Source organism: Diabrotica undecimpunctata, chromosome 6 (genome assembly GCF_040954645.1).
Source record: "Diabrotica undecimpunctata isolate CICGRU chromosome 6, icDiaUnde3, whole genome shotgun sequence".
NCBI classification, from domain to species: domain Eukaryota; kingdom Metazoa; phylum Arthropoda; class Insecta; order Coleoptera; family Chrysomelidae; genus Diabrotica; species Diabrotica undecimpunctata.
The window spans coordinates 18,068,344-18,084,005 of record NC_092808.1 but is presented as its reverse complement, the minus strand read 5'-3'; the positions used below and the strand labels follow the sequence as shown (position 1 = coordinate 18,084,005).

General features: G+C 33.1%; 1 protein-coding gene across 2 annotated transcripts in view; it reads right to left on the bottom strand.

Moving 5' to 3' along the window:
* Positions 1-15,662, bottom strand: part of dmpd (F-box protein dampened) — a 41,977-nt gene that overhangs the window by 17,397 nt on the left and 8,918 nt on the right. For both annotated transcript variants that reach the window (XM_072534366.1, XM_072534367.1), the window contains exon 3: positions 6,407-6,851. In XM_072534366.1, the coding sequence (XP_072390467.1) occupies positions 6,407-6,851 (445 nt within the window). The remainder of the gene's footprint in view (positions 1-6,406; positions 6,852-15,662) is intronic.

Here is a 15,662-nt window from a genome sequence, read left to right as displayed (position 1 = left end):
AAGTATAAACCTTGTGGGACACTGACTGCTTCTAAAACCTACTTGTAGGAAATGTATACCCCTTTTAAATATGCAAAAACGTTGCCACTTGACCTTACTCTTACACCTTTTCTACAAACTTTTATTTCAAGAAAGCACACCGGCTGAAAAGGGCAATGAGAGTAATGTTGATGGCTCAGATGATGAGGAAATTTAGCGTAAAATTATGTTAAATATAATGTAGTGTAAACAAAATAAAAGTTTTCTTGTTGTACAAAGACCTTGATTATTATTTTAAACCTTTGTATACCATAATATATAACTGTAGTATACTTCTTCTTCTTTAAGTTCCATCTTCTATCGAAGGTTGGAAATCATCACGGCTATGCGGACTCTGTTGACTGCCGCTCTAAAAAGTTCTGCACTACTACATTCAAACCATTCCCTTAAGTTCTTAAGCCAGGATATTCTTCGTCTTCCCACATTTCACTTTCCTCGGATTTTGCTTTGCATAATAAGTTGTAATAATGCGTATTTTTGCCCTCTCATCACATGTCCTAAGTACTCAAGTTTTCGTTTTTTGATAGTTAATATTATTTCCGCCTCATTTCCTACCCTTCTAGTTACTTCCACGTTTGACATTCTTTGAATCCATGATATTCGTAGGATTCTTCTGTAACACCAAAATTCAAAGGCGGCCAACTTATTCAGATATACTTGTTTTAGTGTCCACGCTTCCAAGCCATAAAGAAGAGTAGAGAACGCGTAACATCGAAGCATTCTCAGGCGTAGTTCTAACCTTATATCCCGACAACAAAGAATATATTTTATAGTATACTATACAACAGTAAAAAGTTATGGGCCTTTCTTCCGCTGAAGCCGTTTTAACCTGCCAAATGTGTTCTCCAGAAGAAGGGCTTATGTAAACTTGTTTTAATACTCTTCATTTAAAAAGAAAAAAGGACATATTTTATAAAAGTGTTCTCTATTATTTTATCAATGGATCGAAAATTCTTAAAACTGAAACCCTTAAACAATGCAAGTGTTGTTTCGCCTTAGGCATGGATGTTAAATCTTTGAATGCTTTGAATTGTTTTGTTAATATACATACATTACTGTACTATATAATACAAATAATGAATATCCAAATTCAATAACCAACAATTCTTTTTTTTTCTTCTTTTTCTTAAAATTTATTTACTAAAAAGTGTAAAATGAATTAAAAAAGCTGCTTGGTGAAAGCTTAGAATCTCGAAACAGTGCTGACGTGGTCTGTCTGTCCAATGACAAAGTTTTTGTCATTGCTGAGTTTTGAATTCAGGTCTCAATCATGTGTGTGAAAAAATCAGCAATCAACAATATTTTTTCTCTTTTTTCTTAAAATTTATTTACTAAAAAAAACATTAATCCCACGCGATAGGTAACTTTTTTGTAATTGTTTTAGCATAAAACAATCGTTTTAAAATAAATTTTAATTTGATAAACTAAATCCCAAACTTCATCATTCCACGATAAAAATCTTAATATAATAATAAATAAAACTTGCATAAACGAGATCTTTAAAAATTTTCTTATTCTTGCCCCCTTATTTTTTTTGTCAAAAATAGCGCCCAGTCGGCTTCAATTCTGTCTTAATACGATCATAGGAACCTCTAGGTTATTTAATAGAACTCTGTGATCCCAATATATAGTTGTTAGGGCTCGTATATAACCCAGTACGAGTGGGTTATCAACATAAACTGTAAAGAAATGTACACCACAATTTTTATCGAATGGATTGTAGTGTACATTATTGTTACACTTTCGTAATAACAAACATTAATGTTAGCTGGCGGTAAAAGTGTTAAAATATTTTATAATCAGTATACCATAAAACTATATAAAAGTAATCTAAAATTATTACTAAAAGTCTGTACTTCAATAATAAGTATTTATCAACCAGTATTTTTTTAGTGATAACTGATGTTAAATGATAATAATTTAATAGTAGTTTTCCAAAGTATCACAAACATTATTTAATGAAAGAAAGGAATAGCTTTTGATAATGAGTGACTGTATAAACAAGTTACATATACACAATCTATAAGATAACGTAATTACCATTACAATAGTTTACCAAATAATTCAACGCTCACATACAAAACACCAAAGATCAATTCCTTGACGAACTCTTTGAGGAATTAAATAAAAGAAAAAATAAACCAGCGATAGTATTGTTATACTTGGATTTGTAAATGCATGATAGAACAAGTTTTATGGTAGAATATTTCAACAGTCTTTAAACAGAACTGTTCCAAGTAGATGAAAACAATGTAAACGTCGATACCTTTATGTCTCAGTTTGCCTCAATCTAATAAAATAATTATTACAGATTAATTCATTATTCACCGGAAATCACAATAGACGAAATAAAACTAGCCCTAAAAAAAGCTAAGAATAACAAATCTCCAGGCGAAGATTGTGTAGCTACTGATGCAATCAAAATCGGAGGCACAAATCGGAGGAGAAAATAAAAAACCTTTTTAACTTTTGGACAGTAATATACCCGACAAATGGCACAATGCTGAGGTAATTCTATTGTACAAAAAAGGAGATCCCCATGAATTAGAAAACTACAGACCTATAAGTCTTCTTAATCACCTATACAAACTCTTTACAAGAATAGTAACGAATCACCTTGAGAAAAAACTTGATTTCTACCAGCCAATAGAGCAAGCGGGATTTCGTACCGGATTTGGAACAAATGATGACTTACAGAGCATTAAAACGGCAACAGAAAAGAATATCGAATACAATCGACCACCTATTCTGGCTTTTGAAGATTTCCATAAAGCCTTTGACATGGTAGAATTTGACATGGAGGTTCGACAAAAAAAAATAGAGAAAGATCCCCTACTCGTTGGACTGACGATCTCAAGAAAATGTCAAGAAATTGGATGAAAAATGCTCAAGCTAGTGCACAATGGACAAAAATGGGGGAGGCCTATGTCTAGCAGTGGACGCTAAGGGATGGGTGATGATGAATTCATTATTCCCAAAGAGTTACAACATATGGAAGAGCACGAACCAAGAAAGTATATCCCGGGTCATTCAGACTCGTTTCGGCCGTCCGCGTAACCAAAATTATTTCTGCAAACCAAATTCTCTGTTGCATATTTCGGGGGTTTTTAGAAACCAACATATATTTAGTTTTTTCCTCGTTTACCACAAGTCCTAATTCACTTGCCGCGTCCGCAAGCCTTGTAAAACACTGCACCATGTCTCTCATACTTCTGCCCACTATAACTATATCGTCAGCGAATGCGAGAATTTGTATCGATCTATTAAAAATAGTTCCATGCATTCTAATATTTAATTGTCTGACTGCCTTTTCCAAGGCAATATTAACGAGGGGACACGCCAGCACGTCCCCCTGTATTAGACCATTATTAATGGCAAAAAACGTAGAGTTTTCTCCTTCAATTCTAACGCATGAGCTTACGTTTTGCATTGTTAATTGAGTCAACTTAACTAACTTAGGTGGGATCCCAAAGTCTATCATTGCATTATATAATGTAGTTCTTTTCACACTGTCATAGGCTGCTTTGAAGTCGACGAAGAGATGGTGTGTATCTATTTTATATTCAAGTAACTTTTCTAGAATCTGCCTATGTGCTTGAATTTGATGTGTAGTTGACTTTTCAGCATTAAATCCGCATTGATATTGACCAACAATATCCTTTGTAAAATGTTGAAGTCTTTCAAACAATACATTGCCGAAGATTTTATACGCAGATGCTAACAGAGTAATGCCGAATACTATTTCCGAACAGATTTCATCGATACCTGGGGCTTTATTGTCTTTGGAGTTTTAGGATGGCATTTGACACTTCTTCTCTTGTTGGGTCTTCACTGTGTAGTTGGCGTAGAATTTGTTGATTTTCTATGTTGTAACCTCCTTCAATATCGTTTATATTTAGATGTCTGAAATGTTGTACCCATCTGTTAAGAACTGAGTCTTTATCATGTAGAATTTCACCGTTAGTGTCTTTACAAATTTTTAATCTTGCTTTAAATCTCGACGGCTATTATTTAAGGATTTGTAGTACTTCCTGGTTTCATTTTTATCGAATAAACTTTGTATCTCATTGAGAGTGTTCTGTTCATATTCCCTCTTCTTACATTGATGGATACGTTTTTCCTCTCTTCTAAGACGTCTATACTCTTCTTTTTTTCTCAGTGTACAACCTGCGTTCTTTCTATTTGTTGCCATTTCGCACTCATGATCAAAAAAATGATTTCTTTTTTCTGACTTGGTTTTGGCCAATATTTCAACCAATTTCTGTAACACAATATCTCGTATATTTGCCCATAGTTGGTTAATGTCTTCTTCTTCTTTTACTTATATGGCAGAATACTTCGGCCATATAATTAGAGGACCTAAATACCCTCTACTTCGCCTTATAACACAAGGAAAAGTGGAAGGAAAGAGATGGATTGGTCGAAAGAAACTTTCATGGCTGCGTAATATTAGACAATGGTGTGGTTCCACAGTAGAAGAATTATTTCGCGCAGAAGCCGACAGAGAAAGGTTTCAGGAAATTGTAAACATGATGACGGCCAACGTCTTAATACGGACACGGCACCCAAAGAAGAAGGTTAACTTCTTCTTCTTTTTCTTCAAGTTTTTTGTCCTTATTTGATCTTCTATTTGCTGTCTGTATACATTTGCAATGTCGGGATCTTTTAGTTTATTATTGTCGATTTTTTCTCTCCTTCCGATCCCCTTTTTTAAATTGGATATTCTCTCTTTAAATCGTGCTTTAACTAAATAGTGATCACTATCTATGTTCGCTCCTCTAAAAGACCTAACATCTAATAAGTTAGAGCAGTGTCTTGCATCGATGATTATATGATCTATTTGTTTAATTGTTTCATTATCAGATTTCCAAGTTCCGTTATGTATATCTTTATGGGAAAATCGTGTCCCAGCCAGTACCATGTTCTTAGACATCGCAAAGTTTATAATTCTGAGACCGTTATCATTAGAGTCTACGTCTAGGTTCTCTTTCCGATGGTGGGCGAAAATATATTCTTTCTTCCGACTTTAGCATCAAAGTCTCCTGCTATTATTTTGATGTAATTTTTGGTCACTCATCGTACTCTCGGTCTAGTACCTCATAGAACATGTCTGTTTCATCATCCTCTTTTTCTTGCGTTGGAGCATGGATGCTCCATGGCTGCTAATATTAGCGAACTTCCCTTTAAGTCTTATTCGACATATCCTATGATTAATAGTTTGAAATCGATTACACTATGTTTGACCTTGCTGCTTACAATAAATCCAGTACCAAATTCGTGTCGGGTAGGATGTCCACTGTAGTAAATGCAAAAATTGCATATGAAAGCTTTAAAACTCATTTACTTTTTGATAAAATCGTCGAGATGATAAAATTTTTCTTTAAAATTGATTTCGCGCCCGTAACTTATAACTTACATTCAAAATCGCCAGTTGCTTCAAGCGTTATTTTTGAGAGAACGGTTCATTCTACACAAAAAGTGATAATAGACATTTTGTTTCAAATTTATCTCAATTACATTTTTATTTAAAACATTTTTTTCTACGGCGTACAGATTCTTGATTTTTCTCGCGTTTTTACCCCCCTACGAGGGGGGTTTTAGGAGGAAGCCCAGGAGTTAAAGTGGTAAACTTTTTTGGGGTCCCAAAATTGACATTTTCAGCAAAATTTAGCTTGTTCGTCTCGTTTTTAGAGATCAAATCTCTGATGACTGGAGTAAATCAAAAACAACCGAAAAGAAAACATGTACAAAGGGAGAAAACGAGTGAAAATGATAATCTCGCCAAATAATATAAATCGCAGAGAAAGCCAAGGAGCCAAATAGTTCATCGAGAACAAAACAGATGTCAAAAAAGAGCAAGAAAAAACTCATAATACAAACATTTAATATGTTTCGATCCCTAGATCATCTTCAGGGGCATTTCGTCAATTGCGGCCTATCCGACAAGAATAAAATGTCATAAACATATAATTGTACAACACACTACACTACACAAGGACAAACAAAGTTTGTTTATAAATAACTGTTAGATTTACATATAAGAAGTAGTTAACGAAACTTAAAGATCATTTTAAGTTTTTTCTAATGAGGTCATAATATATAGGGTGATCCATTTATTAAAGTTAAGAAATTTTTCAGTACGCGTTTTGAATCACCCTGTAGGTATATTAAATATTATTTTATTCACAAAATGTTGCCTTTAAAATAAACAATATTAAAACAATTGTACTTCAATTTTACTATTTATAAAGATACATGATTGGTTATATCCAGTAAACAACTAGGTGTAAGGTAGCATAACTTTATGTTAAGAGAATTTTTTTAACTCCCAAAAGAATCACCCTGTATAATAGCGATTGTAACTTACTTGAAAATCTGTCGGAAAAGTTCAAGAAGTCTGAACTGAAGTAAGCAATTTCTGGCAAATTCGGCTCGATCTTCTCCTTAAAATATTCCATGGCCATCGTAGATAAGTCAAACATTTCATCAGTTACTTTGTAAGGCAAGTCCAGCTTGGGAGTGACTTTGATATAATGCAAAATATCGTTGACTTCATCTAAAATTTCGCCAGGAAAGAAGCAGCAATGTTTTCTTTCGATATGCTTTCCAAAAGTCATTTGCAAAAGTGTCAATCGCATATGTAGAGTTTCTATAATATCACTTTCGCAGGCAAGAAAATGACTACGTCTGGCCGATTCTCTTCGAGGCATTTTTGCTTTGATCTCTTGAAATCGTTGAAGCATTTGATTTTGATAACGTAGAAAGTTTGAATTAAGAATCTGTCCGCATACACGGTTTATAGTACGGGAAACCTGTAATAAAAATCTTACTTTAGTACACATAACAAAAGTAAACAAAAATACTTTTACAATGAATAACTTTCTTTTTTCTATCATTTCCTAGCGCAGGTACCAACACAAAACGTCTATAATTCACCTTATACCTGCCGAACAGGTTTATAATTATGTATCTATAAATAATATAATAATCTATACAACAATAATATTGTATAGATCTTTTACCTTAACGATTATCTTATACGTTTTTAAAAAGAGACCAGGCAGGCCAGTTTTTGAAAGCAACGACCATTTCTAGGACTTTAAAAACTGTATATAAAAGAACGACGAGCACAATATATTTAAGTTTGAGGTTTTAGTTTGTATTAACTATCTTATTATAATACCTTATAAATTTATTCTTTAATGCTTCCATTTTAAGATATATTGAAAACAGTTCAACATTTATCATTCATTAACATTCATCCATTCAAAATTATTAAAAAACTGTTTGAAAACAGGACTTTTGGCTTATAAACATTTATAAAAACTTTCGATATTTTTTTATATATATTTTTTATATTTAAAAAAAAATCCTCCTATGTCCAATGGAACCAAGATAACATTTTTTTTTCCTAAAATCATTTTTATTGTTTATTTATTAACATTAAGAGCTGGCAAATAAACATTATAAAGTGGAAAGAAGGTAACGAACAAGATACTTTTAATGAAGACTTGTGCCATGCACTAATCGCTTAAAATATAATACCGCTTTCAAAATTATCCAATGAAAACTTCAACTTCTTTTTTAAAAAAATATTGTAAATTGAATATTCCAACTGACTCTAAAGTGAAACCATGTCAACTCGTACTCTTCAGTAATAGATAAATATAAAAACTAATATTAGTGACAATTACTTCTACGTGTGTGTGTTGACGAAACCACTGATTCGCCAGGAAGAAATACCGCTGATTTAATTTCATATAAGCAATTACAAAAAACCAACTCTCCAACAATATCACGTTTTGTACAAGAAGAAATATCAAAATATTTTCTTCCTGCAGCTGTTTCTAGACATAAATTATTGCTTTTTTATCCGATGCAGCATCATATAGGGTAATTCAGGGTGATATGGTGAATTGGATGAAATGCTCTATTTCTTTTCCCGGTATACAGATGTCTCTGTAAATCTAAATGCCGACAGTTTATTATCATTTATGCAGCGAGTACGTTGTGAAAATCAGACCTGTTTTAAAAACCGTTAGTAATTTGTGCCAAAACTGTTTCCGGTGCTCAATCATTTTTATACAATGCATGCATTTGTAGACGTTGCTTCAGGTAACTTATTCTGCGAGGTATTTTTCGATATATTCTGCCTTCTTAGACTGTTTATATACAACATAACTTAGAAATCGTTGCTTCTAACATTGTGAACTTCTCGCCGTGCTATTCACCATTTCACCCAAGGTAAGTGGGAGAAATGGTGAACTCGGACAAGGGCGATATGATGAAGGCCTTTTCCAACGCGTATATCTATTTCTAGTGTTTGATCTATTTCACTGTTTCAAATTCGGCTGAGTCCAATTTTTTTTATTGGTTTGGTCCGATTTGCTTTGGTTTGTCAGTGATTAAAAAAAAAATCAAACTGTATTTCTCGGCATAAGTAAAACTTCTATTATCATTGTTTCAGGCAAAGATGCCTAGGTTTTACTACGCCTTATGCAAAGGTGCCGTAAAAGCAGTACAAAATGGAATGAGCCTGAATGAAGCATCAAAGGAGTTTGGCGTTCCATTATCAACGCTGAAGAGAAGAATAGCAAAGGGATGCTTTAGTGGCATATAAACTAACCGAGAAATGTAATTTACATCACCAGTTTAATCGTGAAAAGGAAATGGTCGGAATGGATCTTAAAACGAAATCCAAAAGTCTTAATACGCAAATCGGAAGGAGTTTTACAGGCAGGATCAAGTGGTTTAAACAAGCAAAATGTTGCAAACAACTACTTTTCATTGCTGCAGAACATCTTAATAGAGCACAACCTCCTCGATAAACCGGGAAATATATTTGACGTAAATAAATCCGGACTTCAACTAAATAATAGACCAGGTTATGTGTTGGCAGCAAAGGACTCTAAGAGTGTAACTGTAATAACATTCGGTGAAAAGAGTGAAACCATAGCTTGCTACAATGGAAAAAGTATACTTTTACCTCCAGCATGTCTTTTGAAGGAAAAAAATTAAAAAGCCGAGTATAAGAACAGTATGCCGCCTGGTTCCATAATTTTCATGTCACAAAAGTCGGCGTACGTAACAACTGACATTTTCCTTCTGTCCGTGGATCGATTTTGCACCGAGGAAGCCTGAGGGAATGGTCATGCTCATTTTGAATGGACAGAGCTCCCGTTGCATCAGTGAGTTTGCAGACGAAAATAACATAGTTTTGCCCTGTCTACCCAGCCACACGACCCATTATCACATTATCTGCAGCCACTAGACAGAGCATTTTTTAAAGCTTTAAAATCCTATTATTACAATGCTTGTAATTCCTATATTAAAATGAATCGAAATAGAAAAATTTCGAGACTAGTGTTTGGAGAACTGCTTACAAAACCATTGGTACAAGCAGCTAAGACAGACAACGCGATATCGGGTTTCAGAAGTACAAGAATCATCCCGTTTAATCCTATAGACATACTTCACCTCAACCAGGTTGTTCGAACTGGTAGGAAACCACGAATTTCTCAGAAAAACCAACAGAAGAAGTAGATAAGGATCAGGAACATGAACGCAGACAAATTTCACTACAACTAGACTATGCGAAAAATCCACAGGAAATCATGTATTCTTCATCAGAAGTACCAGATCTGACTTTAACAATGGCAACAGAAAAATGTCAAACAACCCCTGGGAAATTCCTGGATCATATTTTGCCGATACCTATCCTAGACAAAGTTACATTTCCAAGGAAGAATTCTAGAGCTCTAGCTGGGATTTTGAATTCTCGCCAACCTACAAAACAGAAAACTACCATACAAAACAATTGAGTCAGTGAAGAGTGGATCAAATGCTAAAAGGAAGCTCACAGAAAAAACAGTAATCAAAGAGACTACCAAAGCAAATACAAAAACCAAGCAACCTAAGAAACGAAAAGCGTGTACCACTGACACCGAATTCGACTCATTACTGGATATCCACTTGTAAGACGATGATGACTACTTGGACGATAAAGATTGTTGTCGTGTAGGGTGTGTACAGTTACACTAAAAAGGGCGTGGATGGGATAAAATGTATTAGCTGCCAACTTTGGCAGCACGAAGACTGTTTAAAATATGAATCCATGTGTGATATATAAAAAGCAGAAGTTCAAAATTTCACCTCAATTGCCTTCACCATTTCTCCTTTACGCATGGATGAAATGGTGAATTTAATAAAAATAATTATTGTTTTTTTTTTAATATTTGTAATGTTTTAAAGAAACTATGACACTGTTAAGTTGTTGCCGATATGTTTTGTGAAAGACATTTATTTTTAATTCGTTTAAATAAACAATTTCTTGTCTTCTACACAGCTTAACTTTTTTGTTCTCAATATCACCCTGATTTAGCCCTATGGTCAATGCAGGACAAAATTTAAAAATATTTTATACCAATTTAATACACGTTACTTGTTTAGCACATGAAATGAACAGAGTTGCGAAAGAAAATAGAAAAAAGTTTCCTTTTGTAAACTTCCTGATATCACGCATAAAAAAAGTATTCCTCAAATCTCCTATAAGAATTCCATTTTATAAAGAAATGTTTCCAAATACATATTCCACTTCCACCAGAACCCGTTCTAACACCATGAGGAACATGGTTGGAAGCCGCTTTTTTCTATTCAGACTATTCAATCAAATTTTAGTTTACTTCAAAAAATTATTACTCAATTAGACTCATCAAAGTTGTCCTTGATAGAAAGCATAGCTTTAATAAAAGAAATTAGATCAGCTTGTCAAAATGTTAAAGGTGACACTGGAAAAGATATTTTTCAAAAATTTGAAACAAAAAAAAAAAAAAACAATGGTTTTCACTTACTGAGGTAGCTGATGTTCTTGTTGGAAATTTTTGCGAAGAAAGAGATTTAGAACCAAATATTTTTGTAGATTTAAAATATGCTCCCATTAAATCCGTTGATGTGGATAGAAGTTTTTCAATTTACAAATATATGTACACAGATAGAAGTCATAAGTTCTTGTTGGAAAATTTTGAAAAATATTTGGTCATTTATTGTTTCCATAATTCTAAGGAATAGTATTTTACTTGTTTACCACTTTCTTTACAATTAATTGGAGCACGTTATGCATAACTCGACCAACCACCACCTTTATGTTTTTGAGAAAAATGAATTTAAGTTTATGGCTTTCTGAAAAATCTATTTAACATTTTGAAAATTTGATTTTTTGATATATTCTTAAAAACGGTAAAGCGAATTTTGTTGTATTGTTATTTAAAGCTTTAAAATGATATTTTAGCTGATATAGACAAAAATGGCGTTTGGTGGCGTATTGCTTTTTTCATTATTAACATTTTAACCCTTTAATTGATAATGTATCTTTAAAGATACATATCAAGGAAAAATTTGTATCAACGTATTTTCTTCAAAATTATGCCAGTCTTTGGTAATATATCTTTAAATACACCCTTTCTTTTATAACTAGTTGCTAGTCGCCATCTATAGGATCTATTACAAACGTTCTACAGGTGACGTAAATCTACCATGTTGCAATTTTTAGGTTAGTGAACTAACTGATCACATGTAAACAGTGTTTATTGAAAAGTTTTTAAAAGTTTTTTGCTGATAACTGTATATATATTGGTAAAGGTAAGTCTACTGAGATATAATATTAAGTTGTTTGTTCCATATTATTCTATAATTTTTGTATAAAGTCTCATTTAAAACTATGTATCTTTAAAGAAACATTACCGGGTTATCAGTTATAACCAACGGATTTTAGTGGTATCTTAAAAGATACATTGCCTAACAATGTGATATGAATAATTAGATACATTAACTTATTATTTTTTGTTTTCAGATGGCAAGTCGCGAATTTGGAGTTTATTCCAAACGGACAATGAATATAATCGCAATGTTACCGCCAATAGACTCTGACGATTCCGATGTTTCAGATACAGAGGATGTTTTGGAAACAAATGATGACCAAAATAATATGGACATTGAAATGATATTTGATGATAATATGTATTTAGAGCCAGTTCAGAGTGAAAATGATGTTGCCACAGAATCTGTTCCAAGATCAGAAAGAGCTTTAAATAATTCTTTGACTCCATTAGAACCAAATATACCGGATCCTTTACCACCTGTACCTAAGAAGGTTAACATTAAACGGCAGAAAATGGATTTTAATTTTAACTCTCCAGAGTTTTGTTATCCAGTTGAAATCCAGAACCTATTTGCAGTAATGTAACTGATATTTCATCACCATTGACTTATTTCCAAATGTTTTTCAAGGACGATCTGTTTTCGATAATTGCAGAAAATACAAATCTGTATTCAACCCAGAGGACAGGTAAATCCGTAGTCACTGATATTAAGGAAATAAAATCTTTCCTTGGCATTGAGCTGTTGATGGGTATAGTCAGCATGCCTTCCTATTGCGATTTTTGGTCTCAATTATTCCGTTATGATCAAGTAGCTGACGTGATGCCTCTAAAAGGTTATCAGAGTCTCAGAAGAAACATTCATTTCGCAAACAATGAAGATGATAATGGCACCGAGAGGTACTTTAAAGTCCGTCCATTGTTGGAACATGTACGCCAAAACTGCTTAACGATTCCAGAAGAACAGCATTTTTCGATAGATGAAATGATGGTCCCATATAAGGGAACAAGAGCAGGAACTAGACGACAATATATAAAAAACAAGCCGAAAAAATGGGGGTTTAAATTATTTGTTAGATGTGGAGTGAGCGGTATCGTATATGATTTTTTTCCTTATGATGGTGAAAATACCTTTTTGAATCACATTTTTACAAATTACGAGGACAAATACTTTGGAATACCGCAGAAAGTGGTAGTAGCCTTATGTAAAAGTATTCATAAAAAACCATGTAAAATTGTTTATTTTGATAATTGGTTTACTTCACTTGAATTAGTTACATATCTAAGAAGTGAGTTAGGCATATTCAGTCTAGGGACAGTTCAAAAAAATAGAATGAGAAATTGTACTATGGTTTCTGACAAGGTGTTACTTAAAAGAGGACGAGGTAGCTTCGAAAGTGTTAGCGACAACGAAATGAAAATTAGTATTACCAAATGGGCAGATAATAGATGTGTCAATTTAGTTTCATCATTTTATGATACTACATCAACATCTCATGTTAAAAGATACTGTAAGGAACAAAAGAAAAAAATTAACGTATTATGTCCCCAGGTAGTTTTAGAATACAATAAGCATATGGGAGGCGTAGACCTTGCTGACATGCTTGTGTCTTTGTATAGAACTGGCCTAAAGTCACATCGATGGTACCTGAAGTTGCAAGCCAAAATGCTAGATTTAAGTGTAAATAATGAATGGCTGCTTTATAGAAGACACTGCAATGCACTGAACATTAAAAAAATCATTCCATTGAAAACGTTCCACAACGACATTATTCAAAGTTTACTAAAATCAAATAAAGCAAAAATAGGTCGCCCAGCTGCTTGGTCATTTCCTACCAAACAAATCCGAAGTCCGGTAGTTACTAGGCCGACCGATGATACTAGGCTAGATAACATTGATCATTTTCCCTTAACAACAACTAAAGGTCGGTGTCGTTTGTCTTCTAAAGGACAAACTAGCTTCTTGTGTCAGAAATGTAATACACGACTCTGTATTGTCTCTGAAAGGAACTGTTTTATGACTTACCATAAAACTAAATTGTAATTATTTTTAATAAAGCATTTATTAGTAGTAATCTTTTATTTTTTAACCCTATTGATGTTATATAATTCAAGCAAAGTATTTTAAACATTCAAAATTAACTAAACGTTATATCTTGACTTTTTGGCAATGTATCCTATAGGATACAATCTGTAAAAAAAAGTATGAAATGGAAAACAAAAAAAAAACTAGAAATTATTTCAAGATGATTGTTTTATGCTATATATTTGAACAAATTTTAATTTTTCAGTAAGTATTTATACCCTTGCCAATTAAAGGGTTAATAATTTGCATAAGTTGTTTACTAACCAAAACTGTCCCACTTGAAATTCTTAAGGTTTGCAACAAAAATGTTTTGCAAACTACGTGGCCATTAATATTGCACACTCTGGAGTGCATTTTTTTAGTAGAAGGCACGTTGAGCATCATGCGAACTTACTTCATAAAATTTGTCGTATTATTTTTTAGCATTTTCAATGCCAACTTTCGATTAACAATCGCATTTGCATAAATACTGACGAAACTCTTTTTTTAGTTTTATTTCTCCTTTTTGTGTGAAGTATGATTTATTTTGAATGCATTGTTTTTGCGGATTTCTCTATTCTGACTAGGGAACTTTTTTTTTCTCCCTTTTTTTTGACGGCCCTGATATTTTTTCTTTAGATTTTACGCCATTCTTTTCCGCATCATTTTCTTCTTTATCAGATTGCTCCATCTCTACTATATTTTTATCTTCATTAATATCTCTGTTCGCAAAATTTAAATTTTGAAGATATTCTTGCCGACCCGACTGTCTGTCTTCTTCTTGATTTAAATTATAATCCATTACTCTTATGTCACCTATTTGATTTTCCTTGTTTGAATATCCATCCGAATTATTTGCTTTCTACAAATAAAGTAAATGAAAATTTAGAAATCTGCTGTTTATTTAAGTTTTTTTATACCTCAAAAATTATGTCTGGTAATTTTAGATTAAATTCCACTTCCCGAACCGGTTGTAAATCGCTGTAAATCTTTGGGGAAACAGCTGCTTTATGAGTACTTTCTTCCTATAAATAACAATAAGTAAAAATTAACAAAACTTATTTAAAAATTAAAACTTATAATAATATACCTCACTAATATTTGTTGCTGAGTTAAAATCAACTTCCTGTAACGGTTCTAAGTTGGTATAAGTCTTAAGCGAACATGTTTCTTGACAAATATCTTCGTTCAATAAATAAAGTAAATAAACATAAAGAAAACTACTGTAAAAATTTTAGTTTTTAATTTATACCTAAAAAATAATGTCTGGTAATTTTTACAATACAAAATAACTTACCTTCTCCTCATTTGTTATTTCTCGAGCACGCTTTAAAATTAGAGCAGTCCTCTGCAACATATTTACACACTTTTATACACTTTTAAACACAACTTTTATAAACAAAAGTGTGACACCTCTTAATTATTGCTCAACAGACTGAAATGAATTTAAAAAATTAACAAAACGTAAACAATGCTGTCAAAATAGCGCCGATTTCCGTTTTTGCATAAGGCGACCAAGAGACGTGTTGCAGAGTTGAAAAAGCAAGTCTTGATCGATCTGCTACCGTTTATTCCTCCGATGCATCACACGTTTTCCTTAGCCCCCTTTCAGACGAGGATACTGTATCCGAGATACGCGTATCCGAGAAGCAGATATTACATAGACTCAAATGGAGCTTTTCAGACGGGACGCGCGAGGGATACAGTATGCGAGATACCGAATTCAGTATCTCGGACCTTCCTGTCGCCGACGACTGAATGCGTATGCCAGATACAGAAGAACCATTAAGTTAAATGAACGCTTTCAGACACGAATACTTTTGCACCACATTCCATAGACGCGCGATTTTCTGTTGAATAATTGTGAATGAGCAACGAAAGAAAGAATGTGTTTTCTGAATATA